Source organism: Schistocerca piceifrons, chromosome 1 (assembly GCF_021461385.2).
Source record: "Schistocerca piceifrons isolate TAMUIC-IGC-003096 chromosome 1, iqSchPice1.1, whole genome shotgun sequence".
NCBI classification, from domain to species: Eukaryota; Metazoa; Arthropoda; class Insecta; order Orthoptera; family Acrididae; genus Schistocerca; species Schistocerca piceifrons.
Genome location: NC_060138.1, coordinates 42,017,883 through 42,041,415, shown reverse-complemented (window position 1 = coordinate 42,041,415; position 23,533 = coordinate 42,017,883). Strand labels below are relative to the sequence as shown.

The 23,533-nt window shown below is 36.9% G+C and overlaps 1 protein-coding gene across 1 annotated transcript in view; it reads right to left on the bottom strand.

Moving 5' to 3' along the window:
* The window catches only part of LOC124775752, a 357,417-nt gene that overhangs the window by 142,814 nt on the left and 191,070 nt on the right, over nucleotides 1-23,533 (bottom strand). The window contains exons 10-12 of the mRNA XM_047250614.1: nucleotides 22,220-22,354; nucleotides 21,957-22,136; nucleotides 21,799-21,875 (exon numbers count right to left, since the gene is read on the bottom strand). Coding sequence (XP_047106570.1) covers nucleotides 21,799-21,875; nucleotides 21,957-22,136; nucleotides 22,220-22,354 — 392 coding nt within the window. The remainder of the gene's footprint in view (nucleotides 1-21,798; nucleotides 21,876-21,956; nucleotides 22,137-22,219; nucleotides 22,355-23,533) is intronic.

The window sequence follows — 23,533 nt, the reverse complement described above, 5'->3', positions numbered from 1 at the left end:
TTTGGAATACCTGGCAGTATGTGGCAGCACAATGCACCTAATATGAAAAACATATGTTTTTGGGGGTCTCCAGATACTTTTGACCATATAGTGTATGTTAGATCCAAGATTCAGAGTGAGAAGGTTAACTCCACAACAAGAAAAAGTGCAGACATCTGGCTCATTGAGATGCTTCCAGACTAGAGTACAAGTGTCATGTCTTTTAGGATTGCTTATTTTGATTATTTTCCTACCACTATTCCTTCTGATGCAATGTAACACATTTACATCCAAGCAATTGGTGGAACATAATGGAGCTGAAAAGAGCAATAAATGGAAACTTACCAGCAAGATCTATTACTTTTGTGAAAAGCCTCATCTCCTGCTCTGTCAGCACTGCATTGAGAGCCTATGGGCTTGTTTGATTAATATTAAGAAATAATTTAGGAGAGAAACGAGCCAAGACATTAGTGAGGGTCTAAAAATTTCTGCATGCCTCCAAAAAAGACTAAATTGTACTTTACATTCATTACAATTCTATACAAAGTTATTCCTCTTATGGAAGTGCAAATGTTACTTAACAGTGTTTCTCACACTGCAAGTCAAGTTAAAATCACAATACTAATAGAATAAATTATTGTGGCAGCAAATAATTGCCTTCAATAAATAAGATGGCTCTTTTTAATTAATTAAGGCTAAGTGTATAATATCTTAAACATTAATTAAATCTTCATAGCTGAATATAGCTGGGTTTTATTGGTTTTTTTTTATTAAAAAAAAAAACAGCTCATGGTTTTTTGAGTTGGGTTAAAGTACAACAACCTGCCTAGTATTCAAGGTATATGAGATGATCTGGATACTGTGCAAATGATACAGGAAACTAAGAAAAAATTTTCCACCTTCAAGAAAACTGTAAGAAGTTCTATTCCAAATTAGGCAAATGTTGACAGGTGGGTATTTAAAAAATCATCACATTAACAAAATACTCTATTTATTGGTAGAACGATCCTGATGTAAACAAACACATGCGTGGCAACTGCTCAACGGTTGTAGCACACATTCAAACGTGTTGTTACAACATTGTAAGTGCACCCTAACTATGTATTAGATATTTTGTGTTATGCTACCACTAATGAAACTTTTAAGACATTCTCATGTATTAATAGACAGCAATGATTTTGTTGATCAGTATATACTAAATGCTTACGCAATGTATTTCCTATTTTAAATCTCAGTGTACAGTTGCTTTCTGTGAACAATTTTGGACATGATGTTATCATTAAGTTTTGATTGGTACATATCAGCTTGGTTTGTAAATGCTCTCTCAATTTCTCCTTCCAATACAAAATGCTGAAATGCTTAAGTTTTCATCCTCTTTTTAATAAAATTGAGAAACATGGTATACGGTCTTCACAAAACTATCACCAAATCTACACAGTTAAGATAGCATAGTGGATGCAATAACTTATTGTGTGGAGGAAAATCAACCTTTGTATGTGACAATGTACTACTCACCATTCCTCTGTTTGAGAGTAGTGTACTTCGCATACAGGAGCATTCAGTTACATACGTCATTCTAAAGAAACATCCAGAGGGTAGGAGGGTGCAAAGAACCTCTCCTGTTATGAGTACTGAAGAAAATGGCAGAAGGTCCCTTCCCCCCACCCCTTCACACAATTGCTTGTCAACAACCACCTGAGTAGTCCTTGTGGTGTTTCTCACTCATTCGTGTTTCCTATGTGTACGCTAAAAATGGATGAAATTGCGTCATGTTCTTTTGTGAAATATGGAAGAGGAACACCATTGCAAAGCAGTGAAAAACAGATAGTTTTCAATGTTTATGGAAAGTTATAGTTCAATTCATTTATCTTGGCGGCTCGCGCATGCCCGCCCAGACGCGGGAGATTGCAGCGTTGCCAGTTGTACGCGCCAAGAGAAGCAGCGCCGTAGCAGTGTAGTTCTCAAACTTACGTTTAGGGGGGAGCGCGCAGTTTATGAAGTAAAGCCACCACGGCCGCATTAAACCTTTCGCTGCTACAGAGACGTGCTCCCCGCATTCCACGCCGTGCGCGATTTTGTAACCACTGCACTGCTCGCCTGTGCAGACACATAGTGTTCCGACTGCTTTGACACACTTATCATTCGATTTCACAAAAACTATTTGGCCCAAAAATTTGATTTTGACACATCTTCTTGACTGATACCCTCCCCCCATAAATGACTTAATTTTGTTTCGATTTTCAACGCAGTTATATTGCAGCATTAAATGTAGTAAACCATTGCACGAAATTTTGAAGAGTTTGCAGAGGTAAAGTTCATAGCGTATACTTTCCGTATGTTCGATTGTAGTTACCACAATGTTGAGAATGAAATGTGGACAAGATACCTAATTTTCATATAAAATTTACTGTATAACAACATCTCATTTAATTTAAGTACCAGATTGGTGTCGTATGTAATATTGAGAAATATTCCGTCTTTCGCGACTGTAATAAAAGTTTTATTTACACCGGGCGCGTTTGACTTTATTTTAAAGCACTTCAATCAATCAAAAGGAAGTACACAAAATACGTTAAACAAAACTGTGGATTTACAAAAACATTAGGACTTGAATATACTGTGTATCAGTGCTCTGAGCTATGTCAAATATAATTTTTGTGTGTGGCACACACAAAAAGCATTTATTTGCTAAAACACTGATCGGCCGACACAAACGTTGAATATTGTGTTACCTCAGCACAAAACTACAAAAGGTGACTTGGCAATGGAGGAGACAAAATGCTGTCCAATGAAGATGCTTCAAAAGAGAAAAACGCGTCTGGTCTAAATAAGACGCTTATTACAGTTGCAGAAGAGGAATATATTTCAATACCATTGGTAAAATTGCAACTGTGGAACAAAAACAAGAAAGAGAACATGAGTATTATTGTGTATGTGCCTTACCCTTCATTGTTGTCAATCGCTGCGATAGTCTTCTGCATCGCTGTAGTCAGTGTCGCAGTCCGAATCATCAGGTCTTAGAGTTATGACGATGGGTTCAAGCAGATTGTCAATTACAATTTCCCTGTCCATGTCCTCCTCCTGTAGCCTTTGTGCATGCCGAACACATTCAGCCCATGCTGAAGAAGTAATTCTGTAAGTAATTCTGTCAAGTGCTTCGTGCAGAAGCCTTTCTGTATCGGCAATTTTAAATGTCACGTTTCGTTCTGCGACATACCCTTTCACTTGTGCCCAAATTAACTCTATCGGATTGTATTGGCAATAGTACAGTGGCAAACGCAAAACTGTGTGTCCATGTTCCTGTGCAATACAATCGATTTCATAAACTTTTGTGTGAGGCTTATGAAGCACTACAAGATTCAACATGTCAGCACGAGTTTGGTTGGCAGTATGTGGAATATTTTTACTTGCAAGCCATAACATGATATCGGCTTTTTTTGTACTTGTTGTGGGTGTCTTGTCAACATCAACAGAGTGATAACTCGCATTGTCCATTACAATCACCGAGTTTGCAGGCAAGTAAGGGAGAAACTGATTCCTAAACCACAATTTAAATGTCTCAGAGTTCATTTCGGAATGATAATCCCCTGAATTTCTCTTTTTTGCCCGGAACACTAATTTGCTTTCTGGAATGAATCCAGAAGCAGAACCAGCGTGAAGCACAATTATTCGTCCACCTTTACCAACTGGTACTTTAAACCCACCCGAACCATCACTCATTTTCCAACACGCTTTCCTTGTGTGATTTTGGTTCACCCATGTTTCGTCCAAGAAAAAAATGTTCTTATTCCCGGATTTTCTTACTTCAATAATACGTCTTAAAAACTGTGCCCTTGAAGCAGCGATATCACTACGTTCCATTAAAAACTTTCTTCCGTCATTTGTATGTACATATTTGAATCCAATGTTTTTAAGTATTCTATTCATTGAAGTCATGCTACCTTTAAAATTTATGGTTTCACGCATTTTCACAGTGATTTTTTTTACAGTAGGAAATTCGCCTGTGTTGTACATGTTGAGCACTTCTCGTCTTAGAACATCTTTGTCAAAATTATCTAAATTAGTTACAGTCCTCTCACGAGTGCGATATTTCCCTGGCGATCTGAAAAGTGGGCTTCCACAGGTCTCCGTAGATAACTTTCCTTCATTGGCAATCCGCTGAACGGTTCTCAAGCTAACGCCTGTCGCTTCTGCAGTGCGGTCCTGAGATCTGGCGACATCCATGATAGGTCCACCGTTTTCTGCTTCGCGCTTGAAAAAAGCGTGAATCCAGTAAATTATGTCCCTCGCCTGTTTATGGAGAGTTTGTCGCTTACCACCATTATCAGCCATGACAACTTGCAACAAATGCGATAAAAATTCACCAAAGAATAACTACAATCACATTTAACACTCGCACTCGCCAAGACATTCCCAGCAGACCGTTCAGAAAACTACTGAACACTCATTGGCTGTCAGCGGATGCGTGACGTCAGGTGCGTAGAACGAGCCTTAAATCGACCGCAGTCGTTCATGGTTCCAACTATACAGAGTGTTCATTTTAATTGGAGACATTGAAATATCCGCAAATCTACACATCGGATCAAACAAATTTATAACTAAATTTTTTTTGTATCAGAGGGGGACATCCAATGATACTAAATTCGACGAATTTGTAGTCAAATTTGTTATAATTGGATGTCCCCTTCCGAGAGGAACTAATTTTCATTAGGATTTCTTTTGGCTCTGTGTGTCGTTTTCACGAGATTTCAATGTCCCCATAAAATGAACACCCTTTATAACATAAACAGTGTTTATAAATTGGGAAATATTCTATCTTTAGCAACTGTAACAAAACTTTCTTTATACCAGAGTCATTTCGCTTTTTTCTAAAACGTTCTGATTAAAACGAAGTTGGCGAAGTACACAAAACTGAATTTTGGACGTAATAAAACATAAAACTAAAATATATTGCCAGTGAGGCACAGTGCGCAAACATTTTGTTTTTGTCACAACGGACAGCAAATACTTGCCAAAACATAGATCAGTCGACGAAACCATTCAATATGATGTTGCCAAAGCAGCGAAGCAAAGAATTCCGTCAGACAATCAAATAGCTCGGCAACGTACGAGCCGAAATTCTGCTCTAAATAATACTTTTAATACTGCAGCAAAAGAATATATCTCAATATGAATAGTAAAACAGCGACTGCGGAAGAGGCGATATACAAACAAAACGGATAACATGAATATTGTATGTGTGCCTTTTCGTTGTTTTTAATTGCTGTGAAAAGAAATATTGGAGGAGAAAATTACAAAAACTGAAAACTTATTATGATTATAATGAAGCACAGGAAATTTCAAAACATTACATTCAAACGAATAAAATTCATTAAATAAGACACTTCGCTATTGTTTTTAAATAAATAAAATATTTAGTATGCAACAAGCCTTGAACTCAGAATCTTCCGATTAGCAGCCCAACACCTTAACCATTACGCCAACGCAGCTACTCATTTCACTCTAAACGTTTGCAAAATACCGACAAACACTGTTGGGATGACTGTGAATTACTCACGTTGCGTCGAAGTACAATAGGAAATAAACAATTACCGCTGTTCTTTATTGCGAAAAAGCGGTTCGTGAGACTGATACAAACACCTTTCCTTGCTATCGCCTGAATTAGGAGGCTTATTGTTTGTTTGGTTTAATTAATTAATAGAATATGAAGCAATTGGTGTAAAGAATGCTTTTTCCAAACTTTCTATAAAAGAAAGTCTGCTATCAAGACATTGCTTTTGTTCAATTACTTCATTTATGACTGAACGTTTCTAAAATTGAAGACACTCGTCCGTGCTCTGCACTGCAGTCGAGATCTGGCAACGTCGTTCTCTGTTCATTGGCTGACTGTGATTTGTGACGTCAAATGCGCAGAACGAACCTAAACTCGGCCGCCAAGATATATGACGCGCACCTTACCAGCATGACATATATCACTACTGGTAAAGGAACTTGCAGCAATGTCATCTGAGTTTACCGGTATTTCTGTGACAAGTGTAACGTGCACATAAAGAAAGACATAATACAAGTAAACCGTCAACTCCAGGAAAGACAAGGAAATGTCACCTGTGTGTTTTAGGAAAATGTTTTCACAATAAGTAATAAAAGAAGAAGACAAAATGTGGCATTTGGGTGGCTTCACAGACTGTGTTGTTGATCAGCTACTCACCAATGTTGAAGATGGAAGTTCCACAGATGGAATGTCTTCTTCTAGATTCAGGTATGGAAGGAGTTCAGAGGTTACCACATGGCTTGAGGTGAGTAATACCTTAAGTAGCTTCATTATATAGCAAAATCTTTATAATGTGCTCTTAAAATCACACACTGCTCTCACAGATAGATTATAATGTGTTTATGCAAATATTTTTTATGTTATTATTCTAAGCTAAAATATAGTTTCCGTGTGATCCCTTAAGAAGTGTGTTATGATTATTACTGTATATTAATTTAATACTTTTAAAATGTAAATGATATTTTAAGTTTTATTGTTTGTCTGCTCTTTGTCAATTTTGTTAATTATGTGCAGATGTAATGTTTGATCTAATCTGCTTCCAAATATTTCATTCCAATACTTTTAAGCAAATGATTTCAGTGTTCCAGCATTTTCAAATACCTATCTGTGAGAAGTCTTAAGATAAAGCACTTGGAAACAGATCAAACAAAACTTTTAGTTGAGGAATGTGGAACAGAAATAAATAAGCTTCCATATGAGTTTCTGCAGTTGTTCATATCTCTGTGGGCTTGATGGACTGGCTTTCCAGCTTATATGTCCTGGTAAAGCATTGTGTGTTTGGTTATCTATGCTGAGTAGTGCAGGCAGTCTATGCTGCAGCATAAAACATATGGTTATTATTGTATCAACTATACCCACCTGAAGCTCTGCGGGTAGTTAAAATGTGGAAGAAAGCGCAGAATAATGTTTACATCTGGAGTGTTCTTGTGACGAATAGACTATAGAACAGGGGAAAACATGATACTCCTAGCTTAGCGGGAAGGTGTCATTTGTTCCGTTAATGAGATTTTCGCAAATAAAATCCACAATATGGTTAAAGTAATACCTACATTTTTTAAATACTTGAGAGCTGTGGGGCACCAACTCCTGAAAATATCTACTTTTTGCATTCATGTACATACGTACACATTTCAAAGACTTGCCTTGAAATTCTAACACTTTTAGATTAGAATTTTGGATACAAAATATTGCATGTATCCCCTGCAATGTGACCCATTTGTGAAATTCCTAACACTTCTTCATTGATTTCATTTGTTTGTTTCTCACCAATGATATCACACTTTGAGCAGATTATTGGTACTCTTCTTACTTGATTTGTGGGGGGCAGATGCTTCCGCACTTGACACACTTTCTTGTTGTTTTCCATTCATGATTTTATATACAAACTGAAGAATTAATGCCTTCTTTTTCATTGTGTCTTTTTTTAGATTATCTACACAGTTCTTGCTTCCATGCCGAGGATATTGTAAATGACATGCATTGGCTCCCTCCTTAAAGTAACCTTAGTTGGACACTTACGAGTCATTTGATAAACAATGTCCACACCATACTTTGTGTGGCATTACAGAAGGTAATTGTTTCTGGTTTTTTTCTTTCCTTCTTTGCTCACTGCTACTTCAAGATGTTGTGTGCTGAGAACCTTAATATTCTTATTCTTCTTCCCTTGGTACCCAGTCACAGATCAATCTGGCTGATCTCACTTTTTCAAGATAATGGTGAAAGATAAAATAGAGTTGTTCCTCATACAGCTGGGCATTTCTCAGACAATGTTGTTCATCATTCGCACTACCTACATGACACTCTATTGAAATTTCTTGGCAAGCTGGAGGGTTGTGAAAAAGTTGTATGTTACGTTCCTTCCTTGTTTTAGAAATGCTCTATGAGGTGAGGAACGATATACTCCATGGCTGGTTGTATGCTCAGTCTTCCTCCTTACCAAGGTATGGGAAACTGGGGAAACCTGGACCTTGCTTTGCCTTGAAACAACTGCTCATCAACTGTAAATTTTCACCAGAATGGTAACAATGGAGCCAGTTTTTCATGAACTTGCTCCATCACAGCAAACTTGTCAGCAGTGATATTGTTGAGTTTGCAATGATTTCTCACTGAAGCAGAGAAATCTTTTAAGTTCATGGGATTAGTTTCTTGTCATTTTATCCCTGCTAAAACAGCATGATCCAAGGTAATACAACGAAATGCTTTCATCACAAAAAAACCTCTTGCATATAATCCAAGTGATGTTTTCTTTTTATTTCATTCATTTTTATGATACAAAGCACTATTTCATTAAAAAGAAGTTGGAAGACACTGATGGTGGAGTCATCCACTCACTGGAAGTAGGCCCTCCTCTCTACATCAGACCATTCAAAGCTGCTCTTCTTGTATGCACCAGTGTGCTAGCAATCTTATATTATGTTCCGTTTCTAGCAGCCATCTCCACTTAAACGAACTCTCTCTATTTTAACGTACTATCTCTATTTATATAACAGGTTGCATTTTAACATAACTGTCAATACATTTATCCCACTGTGAGACAAGACTGTCAATGCCTTCATGGAAAAATGTGTGGACCTGTCCCCGAGTAATTCCATATTTTTTGAGCCCCGACGAAATAAATTTGTTGTTATCAATTTACTTTAGATAAAGTATGTGTGGATACAATTGTGGTACCGAGAAAGCTGTTTGACAATGTTGACTTACGTACACTCTTTAAAATTCTGAAAGTAGCAGGGGTAAAATACAAGAGATGCCTGCAGTTATAAGAGTCAAAGGATATAAAACGGGAGCAACAATAAAGAGAGAGAGAGAGAGAGAGAGAGAGAGAGAGAGAGAGAGAGAGTTAGTTTTAGCCTATCCCCATGCTATTAAATCTGTATACTGTGCAAACGATTGTATAGGTACATAAGGAAAAGACCCAACAAGCTACGACAAAAATTTAAAACCAACGATAATTATCACTAGCGCGACCGCTGTTAAGTGTCAGAAAAGATGTGTTTTGCTACACCGCAAGGCGAACGACAAATGATAGAAACTCCATTCATTTTCTTTTGCCAATTATTTAGAGGACCCTTGTCTTTAGTTCTCGTGGGGAGAAGACGTATTCTTGTGAGAAGTGTGTAGTAGACATTGTGTTACCTGAATAATAATTTCACGAATGTATGAAGCATGAGAGTTCTTTTTAGCACAAAACCATGAAAGTTTTCTTTTCTTCCGTGCACTATGCTAATGTCATGTCACTGTAGCTGCCTGCATCTGAAGAGGAAGTCCGATAAAAATCAGTATTGTATTCACAGTCAAAAATGAGAAGTAGTTATGGCGGAAGAAAAAGCATATAACCAAATTCCATAAATCTCAACGGCATAAAGCAAGCAAAATCGACGTAAGTTCACGCCACCACTTACTTTTATGAGATTTGTGAATTAAAAGTGAAAGACAATTCATTAGCTGCAAAATCTATAAAACTCAAACATGACAATGGTGTAATTAATTTGTTTAATTATATTTTTATATATATATATATCTGCACGACTGGCGATTTGGTGACATGACATTGAGAAAGCCATGAAACCAGTTATGTAAATTGTTCAAAATTATTTATGACATTGTACGAAATTTTTTGCGTTTACTAATTATTTTTAAATTTTGATGTGCAACATTGCAACTGGGAGCAAAATAACAAGAACCAAAAATTTTTGTGGTTCAAGCAATCAATTCAGAAAGGAATCAAAAGTGAAACCGGAATTTATGGAAAATTTTGGAAATGCGCTGTTTGTTTCATCGCAGCAAAGGTACGACTGCTACGCAACCACTTGCTTAGCTATGCTTGGTAGCACCGCCTGTGTAGTAATTAGATATCCTTTTCCTTAATTTCCCTTCCTAAATGTATTGTAATGAATTTTTCAGAAATTTTATGTAATGATTAGCAAGAGAAAAGTTTGAAGTTTTTGTGTCATAACATTTCATGTATCATAAAAGTAGCCAATTAACGCTTGATGACATGTAAATTGTATGTTTAAATTTCCAAAAGTAATATATTTCAATTTTCTATTTTTCAAAATTTTGATTTTAATATTCAATCAAAATGGCACAAAAATCAGTTGCCATTATTGTTGACAATGAAGAAAATGCAATGAGCCAAGACGGTGTACAATTGCAAGACAGAACATCTGAAGTACCAGCGCCATGTCTTCCACATTCAGAAGTATTAACCGAAGTAACAAGTGGTAGTGAGCTTTAACAGAGTTCTCACTTTGATGATACGTTGATGACAATAGATGAAACTACATCACGTATCTCTGCGAGCAACATTCTGCTCGCGCAGGAAAACACAGAAAGCAAAGATAACATGATTTTTGATGACACTTTACCATCACCCATCATAAAAAATCCAAATGTTATTTACAAAGTACAGTTGTTAACAACCAAAGTTCATTAGATAGCAACCAAAATAGCGCACTTGCCACGATACTTCAAAAACTCGATAGCCTGAGCACCGAAATAAAAAATACAAACATCAATAACACCAATTTGCATGCAGACATAAATACAAAATTTGACAGTTTGTTGCAAAACCTTACCATAGTCACACAAGACATAAACGACATAAAACAAGAGCAGAAACAAGTTTTAAAAGATTTTCGGGATACAGTCACACAACAGATCAGTGATTTGACTAAGAATTTTCACGAGAAAATGAATGTAAAATTTAAAGACATGGAAAAACAGCTAAAGCAAGATGTACTTTCAGAAGTAAACAATGACATTATGCAAATAAAACAGAAATTAGACACTCTTAACGAGCAGAATGATACAGAAGAGCAGAAAATGAAAGCAACTAAAGACACACACACACACACACACACACACACACACACACACAGACACCTGGAAGCTACACAAACAGAATTAACTTCCACAGTAAAGAACATCTCTACCGTAGTGAACAAACTGCATAAGCATTACGAAAATATACCAATAGCAATTGATGAATGCACTTTAAAAGTAGTATCACTTGAAACTGAATCAGCCTGTGCCAAAAAAGAAAGAGACAAAATTAGTGAAAATTTATCTGATGTAATTTAACAAGTTGAAGCAGGTACTTTGGACAAAACCAGTACTGCAGCAGAAAAGGTAGTGAAGGAATGTAGATTAATCAATGATGTAGATAAAAATTATCCAGCAAAAGGAAAATGACATTATCGACAAAGTGAACACCAATTTGCAAGCTACATTGCACGGGATACATAACTATTTAGGTGAAAGTGTTACAGAGACACAAATTGTACACATAAACAAAGAGCCAGCCCGAGCAAACCAAAGTAATGCATGCACACCAATCATTGCAAACCCTACAAACAATGCCAGTAGTAATGACAGACTGCAGAGTGTAAGTTTACATGGCATAACACCAGAACCAGTACCTACGAGAAATGTAAATAATTATGACAGCTATGTAAAAACAGCACAAAATGCAAACAGCTTGTCCACTATAGTTGCTGAGGAAGGTCTCTTAAGACACCATCAATTTCCAATGTTTATGAGTGTAGGTAACAAGAGGAATCCTGTTGTATGTATTAGTGCTTTTCGACATGTGTTCCATAGAAATTGGACGGAAGCACAAAAGATCAGATTTGTAGTCGGGTACGCGCAGGCAATGTACTTTTGTGGGCGACCGAGGTAGCTGAGCATTGTGCCACATATTTACAATTTGAATGGGCATTTCGTGACAAATACTGGTCAGAAGCCATACAGGAGAGACTTAGGTGAGAGGTTTTTAACCCCGCCTCTTTTAATAGCAAATATGGTAATTTGCGAGGGTATTTTGAGAAGTATCTGAATAAAACACATTATTGGATGAATCCTATTTCTCATGTTGATCTCTAAAAAATTTTTTAAAGTCATTTGCAATCACACATTCATGAAAAATTAATTACTAACCTAAGCACGACATAGAATATTTTCTATCCACTTTAGATTCAATTGGCCTAATATATGAGGAGAAAATAATAACAGATAGGGCATCAGACAGCCAAACACCACAACAAAATAAATCGAATGGTCAATACAAAAAGCCAGTTGCAAACATACAGCAAGGCTGGTACGCACAACCGCAAGGATATATTACTCGTGGTAATGGATACAGGAATGGAAATGGCAGGAACAAGAGATTTAAACAAAACTTTCTGCATAACAGGAACGATTACCATCCACAAGCTAATTTTAATCCCTCCTCTCAAAACTATGCACCGCATGTAAAGAAAAACAGTTAGCTGCACCAATGGCAAGCGCAAGGCCGAAACATTAACATGCCGCACGTCGTACCGCAGCCAACCTTTGCGCAACAAAATCACAATACAGCAACATTTCATGACAGCCATATGAACACACGAGAAAGTATGTCGCGAGCTGATAATGATACAAATTGGAGAAACAATCACACAATACAACTGAAAGAAATTGTTCTGTGCACAGACGTAGATCAGGCTACACCGCAGGAAAACCCGAATCGGTCGTAGTTGAGCCCCATACTATAGACCTTACAAGTGATGGGGGCGAATCAGATTTTCAAACATATTTCGAATGATTCAATGAGCAAGGAGACATAAAATATGATCTATACCAACATGAAATAGAATCAACAAAAATACACTAGAAGAACAAGTGCAAGCAGTAATCAGGTAAGTAATGTCATAGTTTTATAAGTAAAAAAAGTTATTATGTGTATTTTTGAAAGAAATATGTATAGACTTAAGTAATTATCTTGTTTTGTAAGCAAAGACAAATATTTGACATGATGGAAGTGTAAAAACACAGCTTCACGCAAAGTGAAATGCAAACTGGAGCATCGTATGACTCAGCTGTGCGCGCTCAACAATGCATGCTTACATCAGTACTAGGGAAGAGACATTGACCTTGCACAAGTGCAACAGGCTAACTCGTGGTGCAACCAAATAGAAATGCAAAGCTACACAAGTATCAGACTCAATTTCAAAATAAATAATAACATGTAATAACTATATTCACTATCAGGGAACGGAAGAATATAATGTTATATCAACATGTGAAGTTGCGTCAATACTAAGATATATACATTGTAACTAGAATTAAAAGAAATCATTACAACAAAACATACAGGACGTGTTAGCTAACAAAAGATAAGACACCATAGGAGATGTCACAGTAACTTTCTTTGTAGGTTAAATGAACAAAAAGAATTAAGATGCAAGTGAATAAATATATAAACAAATAAGAATAAAATATGAAAAACATCTGCAAATGAATATGATGACCGAGTATATGAGTGGCCTATGAGCTACGAAACACAATTAGTTTTTACATTACTTATAAATTTTTCTTTTATAAATTGCAGCAACCATTGCATCGATGCTGTGCAGAAGAAGAGATTTACAATGGGTGTTATAGGTACCAAATGAAAAAACTAACCGCACCTCAAAGAAATGATTTAGTTATCGGTATGTCTATGTGTATATTTCAGTCATCAAGCAAATGAAGAATAAGAATATACATTGTTGCAGTGCAACTACAAAACACTTACCTGTACCTACTGACTACAAAGTGTACATAAAGACAGAGCCGTGTGACATCAAATGAAACTAATCAATTCATATCGCGTCACATGTGAATATAAATGACAGCATTTCCACATAATTGTAAAGAGATAAGCATGAAGTAATGCAAAAACTTCTGCATTACAAACACTAAGCTACACGTAAAGAAATATAAGCAACGTTACGGTATATAGTACCTGAGTCGTTAATATGTTTCCGTTCCATGAGAAAGGAGTTCCTTGATAAGTGATTTAAGAAAGGACGAACAGCATTTCCTTAGTAATCCATAAACCAGTGGAATAGTAATTCCTTATTCCCTCCCCAACGCAGGAGGCAGCGACAAAGTGTAGTTAAGCCAGCAATGCATAATGTAGAACCCTGATGTAAATGTTTTTCTCTATTAATCCCTAAGAAAATATTAAACTCTCATAACTGATGAACGCATGACTTGAAAATAAAATGTGGATGCATTAAATGCATATATAGTAACACAATGTAATGAAATGTGAGGTTATCAAACAAACTATACTAACCAGTAACTGCAATTGAAGAAGGAATTTTGTAATGTTTTAGAATTTAAGAATTTTCTACGTTCAATACAAATAACGGGTGAAATGTCAGCCTTAGATGTAAGCCGTTGTAATATGCACTGTTATGTCAAAATTTTTATGTGAATTTTAAGTGTATATCAAGCCATATGTGAAAGATGAACTTTAAAACCTAAAAAAAAAAAGAAAAAAGATCTCAAGGACTAAAAGGATTTTCATAACAAAGTGAACGATGAAATATATAGTGATATCCAAACGCGTGTGCAATAGTACAACAAATCAATTTTGGCAATGTTATGCTATGCAACGTCTGATATACTAATCAGCAAACTATAATTGTGCAAGCATCACATATCATGACATCTTGTGTTGATGTGCAGTATTCACCCCACTGAAAATGTGGATACAATGGAGAAGATTTCTTCCCGGGCCGTATCAAAGGTGAACTATCTGCCACAGCATCGGTTCTTGAAGAGTAAACGCACATGCACCACACTCACAATGGAAAACCACACCACAGCAAATTATTTGATGGATAGTATGGCACTCAGTGTGAAAATGACACTAAAAGTGTGAGTGGAAGTGTGAACGACCGTACACAATAATACGTGGAGCATTAATGGCTGTTGCACAGCCAACAAATATATTTTGTGCACATGTGCACAGAGGCTGACAAAGTTGCCAAAACAACAAGTAGCCGCTCTCGCAGCACTCACATGTAAATACTTAATGAATTATCATTACGTATGTAAGTTATGTGTTTCCTTGTAAAATAATGTGTAAGCAAAATAAGCTGACATCTCCAACCCAATATACAAAGAAAAATACGCAGACAAATAAAGGTCATTGTACCCTTTTTGGCAAAATTTAAGCTGTACAAGTGTGTACAAAACACTGTGCACCTCCAATGCATATCACCGCATAGTGTGGGGGCAATTGTACAGGTACATAAGGAAAAGCCCCAACAAGCTACGACAAAAATTTAAAACCAATGATAATCACTAGCGCAAACACTGTAAGTGTCAGAAAAGATGTATTTTGGTACACTGGAAGGCAAAGGACAAATGATTTTACAGGACCTTTGTCTTTAGTTCTCATGGGGAGAAGACGTATTCTTGTGAGAAGTGTGTAGTACACATTGTGTTACCTGAATAATAATTTTATGAAAGTATGAAGTGTGAGAGCTCTTTTTAGTGCAAAACTACGAAAGTTTTCTTTTTTTCCGTGCACTATGCTAATGTCATGTCACTGTAGCTGCCTGCATCTGAAGAGGAAGTCTGATAAAAATCAGTATTGTATTCACGGTCAAAAATGAGAAGTAGTTACGGCGGAAGAAGAAACATATAATCAAATTCCGTAAATCTCAATGGCGTAAAGCAAGCAAAATCGATGTACATTCACACCACCACTGACTTACAATTTACAATATTTGTGAATTAAAAGTGAAAGACAATTCATTAGCTGCAAAATCTATAACACAATACAGGAAACTAAGATGAAAATTTGGTAAGAGAATTAAAGTTGAGGGACAAAAAGTAAAAACTTTTACGTTTGCTGATGACATTTTAATTCTGTCAAAGAAGCAAAGGATCTGGAAAATCACTTAATGGAATGTATAGTGTCCTGAAGGGATATTAGAAGACAAATTTTAAAAAAGTGAAACTAGAGTAATGCAATGCACACATAAAATCATATGGTGCTGAGGGAAGTTGATAACAAAATGAAATATTACCTATAGTCGATGAGTTTTGCTATTTGAGCAGAAAAATAACATGACGACCAAAGTGCAGTGGATATAAAATCCAAACTGGCAATAACTATCGAAGCATTTCTGAAAATATGAAATGTGTTAACAATGAATATCCCTGGAGGTGATTAGGGTGTATCACAGTACAGAATTGAAATATTTATGATAACAAACTTGGACAAAAAAGAGAAAAGAAGCTTTTGAAACGCAGTGCTACAGAAAAATGCTGAATGGGTAGATGGGATAACTAATGAAGAGTTACTGTATGTTATTGGGGTGTAAAGAAATTTATGTCACAACTTGGCTTAAAGTGGGGATCAGCTAACAGGATGCATCCTGAGGCATCAAGGAATTGCAATATTGGCAGAGGGAGTAAAAATGTAGCTGGAACAGGTTAAGGCTTGATTACCATAAGAACATTCAAATAGGTGTCGGCTGCTATAGTTATTCATATATGAAGAGGCTTGCACAAGGTACATTAATGATGGAGGTGGGCGGGCATCAAACCAGTTTTCAGACTGAAGATCATAACATTTTGTTTATAAGACATTTCTTCGAAATATATTTTCTCTCATACTATTAGCTTTATGGGTAAGTATTTTTCAGACCATGACTTGTTGATCCTACTACTATAATCATAAGCAACCAACCATTTAACATGCTTTTGATAACATTTTCTTAAAAATATGAGAGATCCAATGTATTTTTGTTCATTGTTCAAAAAATAGCTTCCCAAATGATCATGTAAATAAAAGAAACCGGTATTCAGATAAAAGCACAAATTAAAGAAAACATGGTCCTACTGAACCATACACATAAAAGTTCTTTTCATCACGAACCAGAGCAGAGGGAGATGCCAAAAATGTACCTGCATCACACCACCTCTTTGCCCACAGTATGTCCATAGCTGCAGCAGTTGGCTCCTATTCCAAATATGAGGGACAGTCAAATGAAAATCAACACCTACCACAATGGTGCCATGGAATGGTTCCATTCAAAAGTAATCACCACTAATGTTAAGACATTCATCTCTCTGGGGAAGGAGATGATTAATTCCTGTGTCATAGAATGTAGTTGGCTGGTGAGAGATCCACAAGTGCACCCACTCTTGCACGTCCTCCTTGGTCTGAAACCGATGCCTACGGATGTCTTTCTGTTGTCTATCATGCAACAGAATGATTCTGTCTGACAGCATTCCTGTGTGTTTCAACTTTATGATGCATCACAGTTTCTACAAACTGTCTCCATAACACTACCCACTGATTGTGGTTCCACGCTCGAGGAACTCCATAAGCCAACGAAACATTCTGATGCATCATAACGCCTGCCCCCCACAATGCCAATCAGACAAAGGCTACACTTTAGTGATTTGGTTGGGGAACAACGCCACATTTTCCATACAGCCCAGCTCTTTCATCATTTGACTTTCACATCTATGGTGACCTGAAGAAAGACGTGTGGACATTGGTTTCAATCAGACGAGAAAGTGGCAGAGTGGGTGTAGTTGTGGATCTGTCAGCGACCGACTGCCTTATACAAAACAGGAATTGATCATCGCCTCTCCCAGTGGCATAAATGTCTTAGCATGTGTGGTTATTACTATTCCACGGTCCCACTGCGGAGGGTATTCGGTTTTAATCTGGCTGCGCTGTATATTTGAGGGTAGTCTGGAATGTATCCTTTACTGTAGAGCGGTTGATCTTCTATTCCATTTCTTTAGCATCTGAACCCTCTTGCTCAACACAATACTGTTGCAAAACAAGATCATGACCTGATTATCTTCACGTTCTTGATTGGTAACAGCTGTAATGTCACCTTCTGCAACATCAGCAGGCCAGACAGCATTCTGGAGAGTTTGAAAAGCTGTGACTAAATCTGCTGTGTCTTAGTCATTAGTTTCTGGAAGATCTTGCTCTTGGTTTACACCAGAACAAACCTCCTTCTACGATAATCGTAGAGTGGTTTTCTTATGCTCCTCTCAAGGTTGAATAACTTAAAAAAGCACACAAATAAAACAGCAGTTTAAAGAGTACAGTAAAGGAACAGTTCAGTGGTACAGCAGTCTCAACTGAGCACACATGAGGAGTGTCACTTAGATGGACCCCTGTTGTAACATGAGTAAAATTGATCAACGATGCTGGCACGCTGTTTGGTGCGGAGCACAGAAAAATGGTCAGGTAATCCCAGGAGTCAGTTAATCAAAGGTCGAAAAATCAAAGTTCAACAGCACATAATTTTTGGCAGTTATTTTAAGTTCATTTCAGTCATGTTTCAGCCTGTGTTTTGACACTGCAATACCAAAATGGTTCAAACGGCTCTGAGCACTATGGGACTTAACTTCTGAGGTCATCAGTCCCCTAGAACTTAGAACTACTTAAACCTAACTAACCTAAGGACATTACACACAGCCACGCCCGAGGCAGGATTCGAACCTGCGACCGTAGCAGTCACGCGGTTCCAGACTGTAGCGCCTAGAACCGCACGGCCATCCCGGCCGGCACTGCAATACCACTTTGGGCATGTCTGTATATGCATGAAGTGACCATTGTACAGAGACATCAAGTCATAAAATTTTATTGGTGAAACCTGGTGACTAAAAAAATAGTATGGTGACCTTAGAATCCTTGTAATGACCCTAGAACCCTTGCCATGTGTTCACTGTGTCAGTTAAAACTACATTTACGTCTCAGACTGGGTACTTGGTGTAAATTTTACATGAATACATGCAGCAACTTTGAACTCTAGATTTCAGTAATGGATAATGATATCAAAATAAGTTTTAAGGCTCCCTGTGAACATCTTCTTAAAAATATACAGCAAAAATTTTGACAATTTGCCATGAATACAAATCATAGAAATGGCCATCCCAGCAACTGGTACTTTTGGCATCTCAAAATCATAATCTTCTGGGCAAATTCTGATAATGGATAAAGATTTTCAAAAATGAAAAAAATGTGTTTCTAGATGAATGCCTAAAATTTTTTTGCATAAGTGTGGTAACTTTGAACCCCTAGATCCCTGTAACGTGAAAAAAGTTTTAAAATTTACCAAGAATTCCACCTTAAGAACATATAGAAAAAATTTTGACAATCTTCCACGAATAGAAATTATAGAAATTGCATACCCACAATTGGTACTTTTCGTGCCCAAAAATCGTGGTTTTTCGGAGTTTTCTCAGCAACCACCTATCAACAAATAGTGCTTTTATAGGCCACCTAAGGTACACGCTAAACCACACCTAATGGAAAAGAACCAACTGATTTGTTCAACTGGCATCGGCTGCAGGATGTACTGAACATTTAAAAATTTTGACCCTGTACTGCATAATAGCTACAATATGACTGTTCTTCTGACAGTATACAAATGGTCACTAGGCCAAGGGCTATCCAAAACAATTGACCTCCTTATCTCTGTGACCAACAGAACCTGAGATATGACCCCTTGAAAAATGGCATTTTCGCGCTCGGCGTTTTGGAATGTATTGGTATTGTGCACTGCCGTGCACAGATCAATTAAGGCAGGCTCTACAGAACACCATTGTCCTCATTTTTATCAAGCTCAGAGTACTAACAACTGTGAATCTAGTACTCTGTGGAGAACAATGAGTTGACAGGGAAGAAATTTATCTGCATGATATCATAACTATAGCAAATTACGACACATGAAGACACAGGCTATTAATTAATGGGGTATGCCATCAAAATGATAACACTTTAGCTTTCTCTGCTCAGTACCATTGAAATGAAATGAAATGATTGTATGACATTGTTGTGTGCCCCATCCGGGGAAGTTCGGCCACCAAGTGCAAGTGAAGAACTTTTAAAATAAAACTGTGTAATTGGCTGTCAGACAGTCTATTACAGGATCTGACTTTAGTTTTTAAGATTGTAATTGTACTCACTAAACTGCCTATACTATCATTATACACCTAAGATGTAGCCCATCTCATAAAGATGAACAGTAGTGAATCACGATTCCTTCCCCATGAGTGCTAGTGCACCAAGGTGTCCAGAAGAGTTCCTAAGGTGTCTGGAAAGTACAAATAGGTAATGAAGCATAGAAAGTGCCAAGCCATGGGACGTTCCTAGATATCTTAGTCAATAGGGACATTTGCAACTGAGTTTCAGGATGGAACACGGCTTTTATCTGTCATGAAGTTTCATAACTGCACACACTCCACTGAAAAGAGAAATAAATAGTTTCTGGAAACAATCCTTAGACTGTGGCTAAGTTTTGTCACTGCAATATTTTTCTTCTCAGGAGTTTAAGGTGGTAAACAGGAAAAAATCTGAAAAGTCTGAAATGTAGAAGAGAGGTATTGGCAGAACTGTAGCTGTCAACATCAGCGTCAGTCACAGAATACTCGGTCAGTAGTGTATTGTCCACTAAAGTCACAGATCTTGGTTCAAATCCCAGTCTAGCATGCAGTTTTAATGTGGCAGGATGTTTCAAAACAACACAAATTCATCCTTGAAAAGTTAAACAAGTTCTCGTTTGTGAAGTTCAGTAAGTGTTTGTGCTAGTAAGATGCATTAAGATGGCTCAAGTGTTGAACTAAGGAACCAGAACCCACCTAAAACTTGGTAGTAAGTGGTTTCCATACACACTGTATGACTACTTTCACCGTTTTCATAAAGCTTCATAGTGGTCATGCCATTAGAGAGAGTTAAACATTATGTCTCAGTAAGGTGACAAATAAAACAACAGTTAATTCATGAAGCAAGTACTGGTGCCCTGAGTATATACCCACACTGTTAAGTCGTTTTTATTTGGCACTCAAGGCAGTAATGAGAGGGCAAGACCAGGAAAAATCAAAACTTTGGCTCAGAAGCTGGCCTGATACATTCAATATCAAATAATAGTGTGTGCAAGAAGAAATTTTCAGAGGAAAGATTCGTTAATGAGTCACTATTGCACTATCTATAGGAAGAAAGGGATTCAGTAAGGAGTACATACTGGTGGGCACAGTATTTTGTGGTCAAACATGTTCTTCATCACAAGCCTCCTAAATTTAATGAACAGTAACCTCATCCGTCTCTCAGTTTTTTCTTAATCCAATCTCTCTTTCCATATTCCTCACTTTCTTTGCATTGAGTAAGGAGGGGACACTAGATGCTCAATCTTGAGGATAGTGTACAAATTTCATTCTAGAAACTCTGATCTTTAGTTGGAGTCACGAACCATGGCAGTCGAGTTTAGGCTGGTTCTGTGTGCCTATGTCACGCATTCTCTGAAATCCAGAGAGTGTTCAGTAGCGTATCGAGTGATCTGCTGTGAATGTGAGCATTAAACGTGATGGTAGCAAGCTATTTATTTAATTTTTATTCCATTTGTTGTGTGCTGTCGTTGCTGATGGTGGTGGTTAGCAATAAATTCTACACATGCAAGCAAGACCCACAATCTACATGATACATGATTTTTTCCAAGCACAAAGTACGTGTATGCACATACCAGAGCTGTTGCTTGGAACCGTCAACACTGCAACCCCATTTGTGCCTTGACCTGCGTGAACTGCCATCATTTGTGAACTGGATTATAGGTTTTTTATGGCTTCCTGCTCCATGCTAATTCTGGAATTGCCTCTTCCAATGATCTCAACATCAATAAAAAACAAAATTCCAAGCATTCATCCCCCATTTTTTTTATCAATACTGTTAGCCTGATTTATCAAATGGCTCCTTTTCAATACAAATTTGTCAATTTCTCAGGATATTGTACATTAACTGCTGCTAATGATGTTGGACTTCCCTCTCTAATTGTCTCTGCAGTGATTCACATGGGTTCTGATTGACTTTTTCCTTTTTCATATACTTCTCACTTTCTTCCTCTTCCTTGTACCCTGAGAAAGTAAACTTGCAAAAATTTCTGAATTTACATTGATTAAATAAAAATTCCTATACTTACAACAAAGAAGAACCTTCTCCTCTGAGTGACTGTAGAGGTGACTGAGGAGGTGTAGGTGTTCGTTGCCCTCGCTGAATCTGTATAACAATATAAACCGAATTTAAGAGACCTTAGATGTCAGATCATGCATGTATGATGCTCGTAGATTGTATGCCTACCTCAACACTTTCTTCCAAATTAGACTTTCGCTGCTGTTCATGGAGCTGTCCACCACCCATTTGAAATGTTTTAGTAATTAAAATCTGACAGATCTCTGGCAGATCCAGGCAACAAGGATTTTCAATTAAAAATTTAGTATTTTTTTGGCTAACGTAAGATTTAATTTCTTTCTCTATATCCTGTAATGAATTTAAAGGCACTTCTTAGTCAAGTTACATCAATATGTTATATTAATCTTACAACATCAATAACAATACTTCACCATAGCTCGTAGCTCACTGTCATCTTTTCCAATTTGTATCCTCAAAAGGTGCTTAGATATTTCCACCTCTTCATCCTCTAACAAGTTATTTATCCTCCGTTTTCTTTTTTGTGGAATTTCTTGTAGTTGCTCTGGCTGCAAAATAAATAGTGGAATTTAACTAGCCTGACATACAAGATCCAATATAACACAAAAAGTTACATAACTCAGTACAAAATATATCTACAGTAGAGGACGATATCAAAGATTTACTACCACTGATCATAAACTATTGAAGCACCATACGACTGCTGGCAAACTATCACTAAATTTACAGAAATGAAACGTAACTTGCATAAGTAGGTGAAGAGCCTACAAAGGTTTGACAACAGCAAGAATGTGGCAACATTTATGATACTTAAATCAGTACCACACTGCAACAGACTAGAATACAGAGTAGATTGGAAGAAAAAGCAAGTAATGGTAAGAGAAGGTAAGAAATCCATGTGCAGGTGAAATATGGCCTATACAAGCTGCTTTACAAGAACGAATTCTTGTAAAATTTTTATGTACCAGTGAAATATCATTCCTTTTACATAAAGGCCACACTTTTGTGGAACAAACACTTTCTTCCCCAATGACAAGTTATCCTAAAATTCACCTTTTTCCTTTTTTATCTTTAAAATCTGTTATCCACAATGCAAAGGTTTTAGTCAACAATCAGTCTAGAAAATAATGGTAATCTCACTGCATACAGCAGTTTTTGTCTCGAACTATTATTTGAAATCCTACTGTGGAAGGTAAATGGTTTCAAACCCAAGATCAAGAGATACAGAAACAATTCAGTATTAACTATGAACAACTTGACAAAATACAAATTCTTTAGTACAACTATTAACAATCTACTAGCAAGTGGTTGGATAAAGTGGCACTTGAGAAAAAGAACAGGGAGCAAACGTAACAAAAAATGATTACCAATGCCCGTGGCCTTACCACCATCAAGTACTACTTTTCCAACATCCCATCTCTTTCCCCATCAATATCATGAACTGCATGATAACACACTCACCTCCCGTTCAAATGTCAAATATACAAACAAAACTGCAGTTACATCACAGACATTCAAATGGGCCCTTCCAATGCATGTGACACCCAAAGAAATTCCTCATTTAAATCAGATTCATTCAAAATATTTTTATTAATTACAATTTTTTCTGTGTGTACTGTAATTTAAGAGTGTGTCATGTCAAATGTATTTTATTTTGATGAACAAAGCTTCATCAGTGGTGGTTTGGCACATACAGCATACATTATATGTTCCTAAAATTTTATTTT